The sequence below is a fragment of the Gigantopelta aegis genome, chromosome 10 (genome assembly GCF_016097555.1).
Source record: "Gigantopelta aegis isolate Gae_Host chromosome 10, Gae_host_genome, whole genome shotgun sequence".
NCBI classification, from domain to species: domain Eukaryota; kingdom Metazoa; phylum Mollusca; class Gastropoda; order Neomphalida; family Peltospiridae; genus Gigantopelta; species Gigantopelta aegis.
This window is the reverse complement of record NC_054708.1, coordinates 26,921,414-26,936,254: the sequence shown is the minus strand read 5'-3', so window position 1 is coordinate 26,936,254 and position 14,841 is coordinate 26,921,414. Positions and strand designations below refer to the sequence as shown.

Sequence of the window (14,841 nt, the reverse complement as noted above, 5' to 3'; positions counted from 1 at the left end):
ACAATTTCTGCAATTTTTTAAGTTGAATAAATAATTTAGTGAATTGTTTTGCTCACCCAGAGTTAGCCCTGATATGAAAATATGTGTCATGTATTTATAATCATTACAGTGAATACCTTTAAGATATACATGTATAACATTAATACTTGTCATGTAGTTATATTCAGTACCCTATATCATTTTAAAACACGTATATATAAGAACATATACAATGTTGTCAGGTTTGTCAGCAGGGTTAGCTCTGGGTGAACTAAAATGGTTTCACCAAATTATTTATTAAACTTCAAAAATTACAGAAACCCAGTTATTTTCTAACAAAATGTCCATGATTACATGAAATTATTTAGCCAAATTAAAACAAAATTCGCCAAATTATTTATTAAATTAAAAAAATTACAGAACCCCAGTTATTTTCTATGTCCAAATTATTTATTAAATTAAAAAAATTACAGAACCCCAGTTATTTTCTAACAAAATGTCCATGATTACATGAAATTATTTAGCCAAATTCAAATAAAATTTTCCAACTGCTTTTAAGAAATGCAACTGGTGAATTTGGCGAGGGCCAGAACTAACCCTGTGTCACGTATTTATAACCATTACATTGTATGTTACAAAACACTTTCATCATGATGTATTTTCCCATCGCAGCATCTACTCTGAAGCTTCCACTGTTTGCGGTGACACGGACATTTTCACCAGGTGTTCCTTGTACTGTGGTGTCAGCAGGTCGGAACTCTTCAAACACTGTGAAACAGCAAACTCACAGGGCTGCAAACCTGTGGTAAAAAACATTGACGAAACATTTATCATAATGTTGACTGTGCACACAACAAATTCAGCTGTATTTTATTACATGCTATAATGTGTACAGTTAAAGTTTGTTTTGTTTAACGATACTACTGGAGCACATTGATTTATAAATCATTGGCTATTTGGTAATTTTCAGATATAGCCTTAGAAATGAAACCCGCTACATTTTTTCCATTAGTAGCAAGGGATCCTGCATAAACACCATCCCACAGACAGGATATCACATACCACAGCCTTCGATATACCAGTCATAGTGCAATGGTTGGAATGAGATATACAGTGTTCGAGATTAACGGTATCCCGATATCCCGGGGATACCAGAATTTAATTTTGGATACCAGACTTCAAGAACCCAGTATCCCACTGGGATGCCATATAATACTAAATTCTCAGGTGGGATACCAGATTTTGAAATGTTAGTATCCATTTGGGATACTGGCCAAGAAATTTAATCTCGAACACTGATATAGCTTAGTGGTCCACTGATGGGGATGGATCCCACACTGACCATGCATCAGACGAGCACTTTACCTCTGGGCTACATGTATGTCCATTCCCATATGTGTACAGGTGCTGGACAAGAACTGGACCCATGCTTATAAAACTTTAAGAATGTAGACTGAAATCTCTAAATTCAACATCTCATAGGCAGGACAGTATATACCACAGCTTTTTGTTACACTAGTTATGGAGCACTGGCTGGACCGAGAACTAGCTCAATAGACCCACTTGGCACAATGAGGATCGATCCTAGACTGACCGCACATCAGATGAGAAAGCTTTACCATTGGACTACGTCCCACCACAAGGTGTAGTCGAGAGACAAATCTTAGGACATCTCACATCTTAGATGGCCATTTCACCACTAAACTAAATCTCATTCCTTTTAAAACTTTAAAATGGCTAGCCACACTTGTCTTGAACAATGTATGTGAGAGCTGGAATACAGACACTGATATTCTAAAAATAAATTATTAGTGAGGCAGCAAACTGGGTAGTATCTTTAAAATACAGACACTTGTAAGATGTTTGCGATATTCTATTTCATACTAAATACTGAGTTTACAGCCATTGTAAGATGTTTGCGATAACAGAGCCTTGTTGGTGACTACTATTTCATACTAAATACTGAGTTTACAGCCATTGTAAGATGTTTGCGATAACAGAGCCTTGTTGGTGACTACTATTTCATACTAAATACTGAGTTTACAGCCATTGTAAGATGTTTGCGATAACAGAGTCTTGATGGTGACTACTATTTCATACTAAATACTGAGTTTACAGCCATTGTAAGATGTTTGCGATAACAGAGCCTTGTTGGCCACTACTATTTCATACTAAATACTGAGTTTACAGCCATTGTAAGATGTTTGCGATAACAGAGCCTTGATGGCGACTACCATTTCATACTAAATACTGAGTTTACAGCCATTGTAAGATGTTTGCGATAACAGAGCCTTGTTGGCCACTACTATTTCATACTAAATACTGAGTTTACAGCCATTGTAAGATGTTTGCGATAACAGAGCCTTGTTGGCTACTATTTCATACTAAATACTGAGTTTACAGCCATTGTAAGATGTTTGCGATAACAGAGCCTTGTTGGCCACTACTATTTCATACTAAATACTGAGTTTGCAGCCATTGTAAGATGTTTGCGATAACAGAGCCTTGTTGGCCACTACTATTTCATACTAAATACTGAGTTTGCAGCCATTGTAAGATGTTTGCGATAACAGAGCCTTGTTGGCCACTACTATTTCATACTAAATACTGAGTTTACAGCCATTGTAAGATGTTTGCGATAACAGAGCCTTGTTGGCCACTACTATTTCATACTAAATACTGAGTTTACAGCCATTGTAAGATGTTTGCGATAACAGAGCCTTGTTGGCGACTACTATTTCATACTAAATACTGAGTTTACAGCCATTGTAAGATGTTTGCGATAACAGAGCCTTGTTGGCGACTACTATTTCATACTAAATACTGAGTTTACAGCCATTGTAAGATGTTTGCGATAACAGAGCCTTGTTGGCCACTACTATTTCATACTAAATACTGAGTTTACAGCCATTGTAAGATGTTTGCGATAACAGAGCCTTGTTGGCAACTACTATTTCATACTAAATACTGAGTTTACAGCCATTGTAAGATGTTTGCGATAACAGAGCCTTGTTGGCCACTACTATTTCATACTAAATACTGAGTTTACAGCCATTGTAAGATGTTTGCGATAACAGAGCCTTGTTGGCCACTACTATTTCATACTAAATACTGAGTTTACAGCCATTGTAAGATGTTTGCGATAACAGAGCCTTGTTGGCGACTACTATTTCATACTAAATACTGAGTTTACAGCCATTGTAAGATGTTTGCGATAACAGAGCCTTGTTGGCGACTACTATTTCATACTAAATACTGAGTTTACAGCCATTGTAAGATGTTTGCGATAACAGAGCCTTGTTGGCGACTACTATTTCATACTAAATACTGAGTTTGCAGCCATTGTAAGATGTTTGCGATAACAGAGCCTTGTTGGCGACTACTATTTCATACTAAATACTGAGTTTACAGCCATTGTAAGATGTTTGCGATAACAGAGCCTTGTTGGCGACTACTATTTCATACTAAATACTGAGTTTACAGCCATTGTAAGATGTTTGCGATAACAGAGCCTTGTTGGCGACTACTATTTCATACTAAATACTGAGTTTACAGCCATTGTAAGATGTTTGCGATAACAGAGCCTTGTTGGCGACTACTATTTCATACTAAATACTGAGTTTACAGCCATTGTAAGATGTTTGCGATAACAGAGCCTTGTTGGCGACTACTATTTCATACTAAATACTGAGTTTGCAGCCATTGTAAGATGTTTGCGATAACAGAGCCTTGTTGGCGACTACTATTTCATACTAAATACTGAGTTTACAGCCATTGTAAGATGTTTGCGATAACAGAGCCTTGTTGGCGACTACTATTTCATACTAAATACTGAGTTTACAGCCATTGTAAGATGTTTGCGATAACAGAGCCTTGTTGGTGACTACTATTTCATACTAAATACTGAGTTTACAGCCATTGTAAGATGTTTGCGATAACAGAGCCTTGTTGGCGACTACTATTTCATACTAAATACTGAGTTTACAGCCATTGTAAGATGTTTGCGATAACAGAGCCTTGTTGGCCACTACTATTTCATACTAAATACTGAGTTTACAGCCATTGTAAGATGTTTGCGATAACAGAGCCTTGTTGGCGACTACTATTTCATACTAAATACTGAGTTTACAGCCATTGTAAGATGTTTGCGATAACAGAGCCTTGATGGTGACTACTATTTCATACTAAATACTGAGTTTGCAGCCATTGTAAGATGTTTGCGATAACAGAGCCTTGTTGGTGACTACTATTTCATACTAAATACTGAGTTTACAGCCATTGTAAGATGTTTGCGATAACAGAGCCTTGTTGGCGACTACTATTTCATACTAAATACTGAGTTTACAGCCATTGTAAGATGTTTGCGATAACACTAACAGAGCCTTGTTGGCCACTACTATTTAATACTAAATACATTTTCTTGTTTAGAATACCAGTGTCTGTATATTATCGTATACTAATGTTTGTAGCACTCAGTTTGTACTTTAATTTGTTATTTCGTGCGTACAAAATTATTGGGAGATAAAATCCGGTCTGGGCTACTACAAGAATTAGTACAACAACAAACACCTTGCAAATACAGACACTGATATTTTATATAAGAAAATCTATTTAATTTGTATGCTACATCATCAAAAAGGCTCTATTGATCTGAAACATTTTACAATGGTTGTAAACTCAGGACTATCCCTTTAAAATGGCTAGCCACACTGACCTTTCTCAGTCCACTTGTCTTGCGCGATGTACGTGAGAGCTGGAACACAGTACTGAGCTACACCCAGAACGTCCGGGTCTCGACAGTTGGACATCCACACCGGAATCATCACATGTTCGTAATGCTGAAACACGTCACACACACAGCCTTAGAAAGGTGTTGGTGTAATGTTTGTTTAATACCGAGTTATCTCCTGGAGATGTTAACATTTGGTTGATGAAATGTTGAGAATTTTACCATGTGGTTTGAAGACAGAAACTTTATTTTTATAATTTGTTTAATAGTCTGAGCCATACTTGAAATATTTAATTCATGACTCATGGGATTACTTGAAAGAGTTAAATCTTGATTATGAGCTAAAGTCATAAGCACAGCATGTTATGTATTGAGGGCTTACAACCAGTTCGGTTTATATGTAGTGTTAGAGAGGAAACCCGCTGCATTTTTTATTAGCAGCAAGGGATCTTTTATATTAAATGTACTTTCCCACAGACAGGATGGTAGATACCTCGGCTTTTTATATATCAGTCGTAGGGCATTAATAGGGATGAAAAAAAAACCTCAATCAGAGAATGTATCCAAGGAGGTTTGATCCTATGACCCATGCACCTCGGACGAGCACTCTACCGACAAAGCTAATTCCCGGCAAGAGAACTTACCTCTGGGTATCCAATACATTTGTCTAGGACCTGCACATCTTTGGGTGTCAGCTGATAGACGCAGCCTTCCACTGAGCTAGACGGGCTGAACTCAATGTTAGGAAAACCACCCGACTCCCTGTCAAAACCTGTAATATACATGTACATGTACAACCAAGAGTGTAATACCGTAATACACAAGTCTGACTCAAATGTGGATTACCACTGTGTGGCGTGTAGTAATATTTTATAGTAATCAATTAACTTTCATTTAACTACATCAAATACAGTGTACATGTATACACAATATTAAGACTTTGGACTAGCTTAAACATATTTTCCTGGATGGACGATTGTCCGCTCTTCCACCTGTCAGATTGGGAACATAAACTAATAGTCGGTGGCGTAATGGTTAAAAATGTGAGGAAATCTCAACTGCTCTGAATCAATAAAGCCTGCTATTCAACAGGGTGCAAATATACAAGGATGTATAAAGTATACATATATCGTCATATTTTATGTTTGCTAGATTTCCAGCAAAGCAGATCACCCATACCCATCAGATTTTAGGATGAGTTTATATCATTGGGGAAACATAAGAAGAACATACTTGAACCCTAAATATGAAAATACATGAAAATGAATTAATGAAAGCTATGGCACTAACTGGAACTGTAAGATTAGGACAACTCCTGACTGCAATAATTTAATCACAGCCAATGGAGACTATTCAATTAAGAAAGTTAAAGTTTTGGGGGTTCTTAACGACACCACTAGAGCAAAATGATTTATTTATCATCTGCTACTGGATGTCCAATATTTGATAATTTTTAACTCAGTGTCTTAGAGAAAATCCACTACATTTTTCTATTAGCAGCGAGATATCTTTTATATGCACTTTCCGACAGACAGGACAGAACATACCACAGCCTTCGATATACCAGTTGTGGTGCACTGAGGTGGGTTGATCCTGCGATGCAATTACCACAGGCAAGCCCTCTACCAACTGAGCTAGATTTGCCGCATTCAATTAAGAAATTAACTTATTTCTGAAATTCTGTTTGAAATATGTCTAGGATCGATCCCTGTCGGTGGGCCTACTGGGCTATTTCTTGCTCTAGCCAGTGCAGACTGGTATATCAAAAGCCATGGTATGTGCTATCCTGTCTGTGGGATGGTGCATACATGTATAAAGGATCCCTTGCTACTAATGGAAAAATGTAGCAATTTCATCTCTATGACTGTCAAAATGACCATATGTTTGACACCCAATAGCCATATATCTAATAAATCAATGTGCTCTAGTGGTGTCGTTAAACCAAAAAAACTTTTTCTTTCACACACTGTATAAATTGTGATGCCATTCACACTAATTTGCATTTGTTCTGTGATATCGACTAATCAAACTGACATCACAGAACCAGCACACCCAAGTCTTCATAATGAAAGAGTATATTTACTTACCTCTCTTGTTGAAGACCAAGCTGAATCCAAACAGGAGTCCCCAGAACTGATTCTCCACTTTTCGGCTGATATAGTTGGAGATTCTGTGATAAAGAAAGAAGGAAGGAAATGGTTTATTTAACGACGCACTCAACACATTTTATTTACGGTTATATGGCGTCGGACATATGGTTAAGGACCACACAGATATTAAGTGAGGAAACCCACTGTTGCCACTTCATGGGCTACTCTTTTTCAATTAGCAGCAAGGGATCTTTTATATGCACCATCCCATAGACAGGATAGCACATACAACGACCTTTGATGTACCAGTCGTGGTGCACTGGCTGGAGCGAGAAATAGCCCAATGGGTCCACTGACAGGGATCGATCCCAAACCGACCACACATCAAGCGAGCGCTTTACCACTGGGCTACTTCCCGCCCCACCTGTAATATAGGATACACCATTTAAATTACACTTTGATAATGCACAGAAAACTTACAATCTCTTAGTAACCACCATGTCAGAGGATAAAGTTATGGATGCTAAAATCTTGCAAATTTTTTTTTTTTTTTTAATACTGCAGCTAAAAACTATAAAGACATTTCTTTTGGTGTTCGTTATGTATGGCAACTGAAAGGATGAAACAAAATAAAGTTAATCATCAGCTATTGTCTTAGAGAGGAAACCTACTACATTTTTTATGTTAGTAGCAATGGATTATTTATATGCACCATCCCACAAATAGAATGACACATACCACGGTCTTTGATATACCAGTTGTGGAGCACTGGCTGGAACAAGAAATAGCCCAATGAGCCCACAGACGAGGATCGATCCTAGACCGACCACAAATCAAGGTAGCGCTGTACCACTGGGCTATGTCCAACCCCGAAATAGAAGAAGAAAATGCCATTGGTTAGAGGTCAGGATAAGTTGTAAAAAAAACTACGTGATCTTACCGGTTGATGTTCATGTCCGTTCCGTAAGAGAAGTAGTACAGACAGCCAGGTGGCGGGCGAGCATTCACTGAGAAGCAGAGCGGTGGGAACGGAGCAGACGGCCTCAGACATTTAACTTTTACCCTGAAGATAAAACAACAAAACTCAGGTTGGATCGGAGAGTCATTTCAATCTTATGTAATTTAATATGATAATAAGTAAAAACAGTATAATATAAAGATAACAATGATATTCAGACCCTAATCTAACCGATGAAAGGAACATTTTCTTCACCGAAAGTCGGCTCAAATCACAGTAACATCTGGACCAATCCGATTTCAAAAACAAAATCACATAACATACAATGTATGTCAAGACAACGACTTGTTTAATATCATAGCTCACTTGGCACCTTGTCGGTTTGTGTTTTTACTTTAGTGCCACACTCTACATCGACGCATGTCACACTGTTTGCAGTGACCAGTCAAGCATTGTTAATTCTCTGTCAAATTCAATGATTCTTTTCAGTAATGGCAGAAAATATTAATTATTACTTTCATTTTAACTTATTGACACAGTATCAACTACTTAATGATATCAGGTGTAAATGAAACATACAACTGTTTTATTTAAATTTTATTACCGGAAGTCTTTTATATAGAAACATTACGATCAGAACCAAATAACTAATTCAGAATTTGTCAGAGTGAATGCGGAACATGGCGAAACGTTACAAAATATACTGATAAATGTTCACTTCATCTATTTTGATCACACTTCTCCCCTTTTTTCTGGGAAGGGAGAAGTCACTTGTCCTACTTTTTCAGTTCTAGATTAGGGCCTGGATGTTTGTGACAAACATATTATTAATGACTAATACTGACATGGGAAAGCAATACTCTGTTAGAGGGTCTGGGGCTATGCTTTTGCTGACTAATTTTGAACTGTAGACATTTTATGGGACATTTCAAACTAGCTTTTCTTTTATTATTTTAAAATAGGTGAATGTTTGTGTGTAGACGAAGGGGCCATGACCCTCAATCTCCTATCTCTGACTAGTAAATATCTGACTAATAACATAAATTAACAACAAATACGTACTTAGCTTTTGAAAGTTTTTTCGTGGTAGCAATGACCTCCAATTCAGGACTAGAACATCTGGAAATATCACATAAAAACAGAATTAAATATTTTGACCACAAAGATTTCAACATTATTAATTTTTTTTTTTTTTTTTAAGGAGAGTTAAAAACCTTATTTCTTGTCATCTTAACCAGTACTAACCCAACACCAATGCCATGATCATTTCCATTGAATCCTGCGGTGCACAAAGTACTCACCCGCTCGCTAAATTCTAAAAGACGAGTTAAAAATGCAGCTACCTTTATGATGGGCAGTCTGTCTTTTTCTGACTGACTAATTATTTGGGGTTTTCTGGAGTGTGTGACAGTGTGTGTGTGTGTGTGTGCGTGTGCATGCGCATGCGCGCTATTATTTAACATCAATATATTGTTCTATAGGCTAACAGACTATTAGAAATTTTGGTGAGTTAGTAAATTTTAGTTGTTTCTGGTCCAGTGGGCTAGTAAAATATTTTTCATTTCTGCACCCCTGATATCAGATGCTAATAAACAGATCCTGTATAACTGTCTACTTCTTAAACAAGAGGACTACAAACTGTTAAATATATGATTAAAAACCATCAAATTAATGATTAATTATTTCCAATATTTTTAATAATCATAACAAATATTCTATTAATAGATGGTCTTCTGAGACTTGTACCTGAATTCACTGACTTGGACTCAGTATGACTTGCCAGTTTCTCACTTACAAACAAGTCTGATAAAACACACATCTGGTTTTAATTAACAGTCTACTGCATATTATAACAATATGCCAATAAACAAATCTTCTGTAATGCATTTGAAAGCATATGTTAATTAAAACATACCCATTTTTTGTGATTGATGCACTATCCATCTGCAAAACAAAACAAAATAGGAATAGAATTTGTGAACGAAAAATAAATAAAAAAAACCCTCATTATTCTATATTAGTTTTAGTTATTAATATTTTATACTACATTAATATAAGCTATTTCTTTGAATAGAGGCAAGTTAATATTTTAAATCTGCAAATAGCAGTATACAGAACGGTACACACAACATACTACCACCAGGAATGAACATTACTTTGTCCACAGTACATGCATTTGTGCTTGTATACAGAGGCCGGTCATCCAAACATTAGTTAGCTTAACCACTTAAACCAGTGGTTAACAGATATTTTCAAAATCAAGAACTGAATCAATACAAATATTAATTGAAACAATAGGGCGGAATTTACAAAGCCTGTGTATATCTTACATGCATGTAACTACATACATTTACAATACATAAATACCTGCGTCTAAGACAAAACAGGCTTTGTGAATTTACCCATAATGTTTAAACTTGATTTACAATAACCAAAGGTACCCATACATAAACTGAATCCAAGGTTTATTTTGTATTTGTGCAAAAATAAGTAACAGGAAAATATTAGACTAACCTTTGGTTAATTTAACTATGCTTTGAACAAATGGACCAAAGACTCTACAAAACAATTCAACAGATCTACCTGACAACAAGATTTCCATCTTGTTCATCAAAATAATACACATCGCCATACAGCGTATGATTTGACACTAGTTGTATAGTTAACAGCTATATTACGTTTTCTTATTTTTAATGCACAGGGGCCTAATTCACAAAGGTCTCTTAGGCTCTGCTACACAACAAAGCATCATCTTTGTGAGTCTTTTAGCATTGCACTGCGAGATCACAAAATTGCGAGAGTTTAGTGAATTAGGCCCCTGGTAGTGACTGGGTTTATGTATCTCACCGCTGCCACCACACCAGTAGAAGATAAAGACAACTTTGGTGAAATGAATTGACAGAACTGTTTCGGCCAACACACTGTGAAGAATGGAAGTGAATGTCAAACCAAAATCTCACATCTCGCTAGATTTGTAACACAAACATAATATAACTGTTAACTATACGACTAGTGTCAACCATATTCAGTATGGCACATATAATTTTAACTGTTTCAACCAGCACACTGTGAAGAATGGAATGACAAACCAAAATCTCACATCTCACGAGATTTGTAACACAAACATAATATAACTTTTAACTATACGACTAGTGTCAATCATATTCCGTACGACACATATAATTTTCACAAACCTTATGTTCAGGCTGAGTCTGACAGGTTTCTTCTAACAGATTCATCTTCTCTTTGTCGGTGACCTCTCCAGTGTGATCCACACCAACAGCTTCCGTCACTGGCTCACTCTCACAGCCACTGTCAATCACCTCTGATAACATCTTCGGGCTGGTTTCACTCGCAGACTTCCTCTCTTCATCCTTCCTTTCCAACTTAAATCTGCCACTGTTGTCCTTTCCAGCTCTGGTCGACTCTGGTGTTTTGCATTTTGGAGTGCTGATTTGTTCGTTTACAACAGAGCCCTCACTGATATTCATGCACATTTTGCGGTAAGACAACAGCAGATTTTCATAATCCTCATCAGATTCTAGATAAAAATCACCGGTATTGGAGGCAGAACCAATCAATGTAGAAGTCTCCTCACAAACTGCGGAGTCGAGATCAGAGTTACCGGACATGTCTGCATCATCTACAGAAGTGGGACTGCTTGGTGTCTTCAGACTTTCTCGTAACTGCTCAGTTGTGGACAGAAGTAGTGCATTTTCGTCTATGTTTCTTCTCAACTCCGACTGAATAATGTCTATCTGGTTCTGAAGTTCATTAAACGACGTGGCATTAGTCTCGCCAGTTGATTTTTCACCTGGGTCCGAAACCTTTGTGTTCTGTCCTTGCAGACGACGTTTCTGAAGAAAGGTTGGACTTGTCGGAGTTAGCCGAGTAAAGTTACTTGTGGCAGACGGATTTGATGATCTTCTGTTTGCATACGATGGAATGGAAGGTGCACTGCTGGGACGAGACTTTCTGAAAGATGTAATGCTTGGACTTGATTTACTGGGACATGCACTGCTCGGCCGAATCCTAGTGGATGATGGACTGTCAGGTTGCGATCTACTGGAACAAGCACTGCTTGGACGCCATCTTCTGGAAGATAAGGGCACACGACAAGACGGGCTGGATGACCTCCTTACTGGAACAGAATTACTGTCTGAAGCCTTAGTTGATGATCCATGTCTACAGTCTAAAATATCTGAAGGGAAGTTCTGTCTGGTGCTTGCTACATAGGCATGTTGAATTCCAGAAGTTGAAGAACAAGCCTGGTTTAATTTGGTGACCTGATCATTGACTTTTACTTTCCTCCTCCTCCTTTTCTTCAAGTGTTTGGAACTCACCTCAGTTGTTGTACTTTGGTCTTGAAGACTTTTATTTTCAGCAGAAGATGGACGGTCAGTTTTGTCAGGCTCGAAAGTCGAAAAAGTTATTTTAAAAGCTGGATGGGACCCAGACTGCTCCATTTCCACGGCAGCTGCTTCTGAAGAATTAGCTGGTGATTCTGCCCCTCGTCCAGATATATTTTCCACCTTCAAATACTTACAAAGATCTGGATACTTCTCCAGAACACCCAGAACAGTAGAGCATTCCGATACACTGTAACTGTTGGTTCTTTCATCAAGCAGTTTGCTCTCAGCAAGTTCTATGACCAATGGTTGCATCTCTCTACGTTGTATCTGAGACAAAATGGATTCCTTTGAGTCTGTCTCAGAATTATTAACTTTAGCCAAAATGGATTCCTTTGAGTTGGTCTCAGAATTATTAACTTTAGACAAAATGGATTCCTTTGAGTTGGTCTCAGAATTATTAACTTTAACCTGACCATCCTCAGATGTGGCTGATGCAGCAGACTTTGACATATTTAATAATGCAGATGTTTCTTTATCAGAGGCTGGCTGATCCAAACTTTCTACATTTCCTTGCATGTCCTGTGAACCTGTATCTGAGAATGGTTGATCCAAACCATCTACATTTCCTTGATTAGTCTGGGATTCTGGAATTGTTGTACTGCTGGAAGCTGACCTAATTCCAGCTCCTTTACCTTCCATATGAACACTAGGACATAATGTTTTTCTGGGAATGTTTTCTTTGTCATCATCTCCATCGTGTGTCCTAGCCGTGCCATACAATCCGTATGGCTTGCAAGATGTGCGTGCTGGTTTTAGCTGAGGTTTCCGAGGATACCCACTGGACAAAACAGTTTCGTCTTGCTCGTCCACAAATCTCACAGACTTGGAGCTGCTAACCCTGTGGACCGAGCTTCCACTGGTTCGTGGTCGCTGGTCTAGGCTTTCCGCACTTTCTAACCGTCCCCCGGATTTAACACTGATGTCCGATTCTGCTGCAATGGTCGACCTTTGAACATCAGAACCTGTGTTAGCTTTGTCAGATTCATCGGCCTCTTCTGTAATAAATATAAATTCTTTGGCTCTTCCACCTCTATTAATGTCTACCTTCTTCTTAACCGGATCAGGCACACCAGGTTCATCATAATCACTTACAGCATTACTATTATTCACCGTCTGGGCTCTTGCCACAACCTCTATTTCCCTGGACGCTGTGTCCTCGAAGGATGGAAAGAGTTTCTGTTGTATGTCATCTACAGCACCAATCAGCTCTTGAGAAGCTTTAGTCAAAGCATCTTCCATCCCAGCCTGATCATCAACCTCTGGTTTGACAGTTTTCTTTGTTACGGTCTCCTCTTGTTTCTTCATATTCATGTCTTCTGATAATCTCGTTTGATCTTCATCCTCTCCTGGGTGTCCTGGTATGGGTTTTGGGGAAGGTGCTGGAGTTTTCATCTCTGGTGTCGGAACACTTGAATCTAGAAAACATAAACTTGTACTTTAATCACTTGTACTTTTATCAATTGTGCCTTGTACAGGTATCTGAGAAAATTGAAAATTTGCATAACCAATTTATGGTTCACACAGAAATATATTCAGATAAGCCATTTCCTGTTTCTGTAATTTGTTATTTCCATGTAAATGACGAGGTCCTAAACTTTATGCTTTATGTACTGTAGCAATTCTCTCATGACATCCTACATAAAAATAAGTTTATAATACAATTTATTACCCCAGCTGACACTCAAAATGGGGAAACTATTTTCCATATTTTCTCAGTGCGAAATAATCTGCATTGGTCTAGCAAACAATACTGTTGGACGATTTGACAAACCAATGACCTTGTCGGTACTAAATATGACGTCATTACGATTTGGCAAACACACAAATTGATGTCATGTAGTTTACAGAGTTTGCATTTACTGCTCTGTTTTTTGGTGTTAAATTTATAAAAATAACTTTTGTTTTTGAAAATTATCTATGAATGTGATTAAATTACAAAGTTATAGCAATACTCGTAACGGTGCGTAAAGTGGTTTACATCATGTCTATACATGTACATGCATGTGTGTCGAAAATAAAGGCTTTTAGAGAAAAAACAGCTCAGGTAATAAATAGAATAACAAACTTGGTACCAATTATTATCAATTTATGTCCCTCATGAAATCATTTTCATTTGTCACTTGCTAAAGCTTGTGACAACTGAACATTATTTCACTCGGGACATAAATTTGATAATAACTGGTAACTCATTTATTATTCTTTATATGAACTGGTAGCACATAGCTGCAGAGTTTGAGTGGGTATTCTCATTGACACTTGAGTATAATACATTTATAAATCTGATGATGAGATATTGTAACAAAAATAATGTGGCTTCTAATATATGGAAATGCTGTTAACGGACTAGAGAAGCACATACAGAGACCTATTTATCACTTGTTCCGTTTTATACAGACATATAACATAATGATTTGGCTAACATAATCTTCCATAAACAATTTCTACTTCGTGAAAATATTTAATATTTTTGAGAATCATTTCTAAACAATGTACTGAAGTGCTGTTAACTAAACAATTCTTCATACTGTGAAGTGCTGTTAACAACATTCCTGCATATTTATAATGAAGAATAAACAGTAAACACATACCTTGATCAAATGAAAGTGGAGATATACTGATGAGTGACAAAGGTCTTTCAATTTGATATACATCATCCTGAGAAGTTCTATAAAT

The 14,841-nt window shown here is 37.3% G+C and overlaps 1 protein-coding gene across 1 annotated transcript in view; it reads right to left on the bottom strand.

The window, feature by feature from the left end:
* Positions 1 to 433: 433 nt before the first annotated feature.
* The window catches only part of LOC121384077, a 31,245-nt gene continuing 16,837 nt past the window's right edge, over positions 434 to 14,841 (bottom strand). Inside the window, exons 9-17 of the mRNA XM_041514299.1 lie at positions 14,757 to 14,833; positions 10,951 to 13,583; positions 9,672 to 9,700; positions 8,819 to 8,875; positions 7,739 to 7,861; positions 6,796 to 6,878; positions 5,353 to 5,480; positions 4,694 to 4,817; positions 434 to 779 (exon numbers count right to left, since the gene is read on the bottom strand). Coding sequence (XP_041370233.1) covers positions 655 to 779; positions 4,694 to 4,817; positions 5,353 to 5,480; positions 6,796 to 6,878; positions 7,739 to 7,861; positions 8,819 to 8,875; positions 9,672 to 9,700; positions 10,951 to 13,583; positions 14,757 to 14,833 — 3,379 coding nt within the window. The 3' untranslated portion in view covers positions 434 to 654. The remainder of the gene's footprint in view (positions 780 to 4,693; positions 4,818 to 5,352; positions 5,481 to 6,795; positions 6,879 to 7,738; positions 7,862 to 8,818; positions 8,876 to 9,671; positions 9,701 to 10,950; positions 13,584 to 14,756; positions 14,834 to 14,841) is intronic.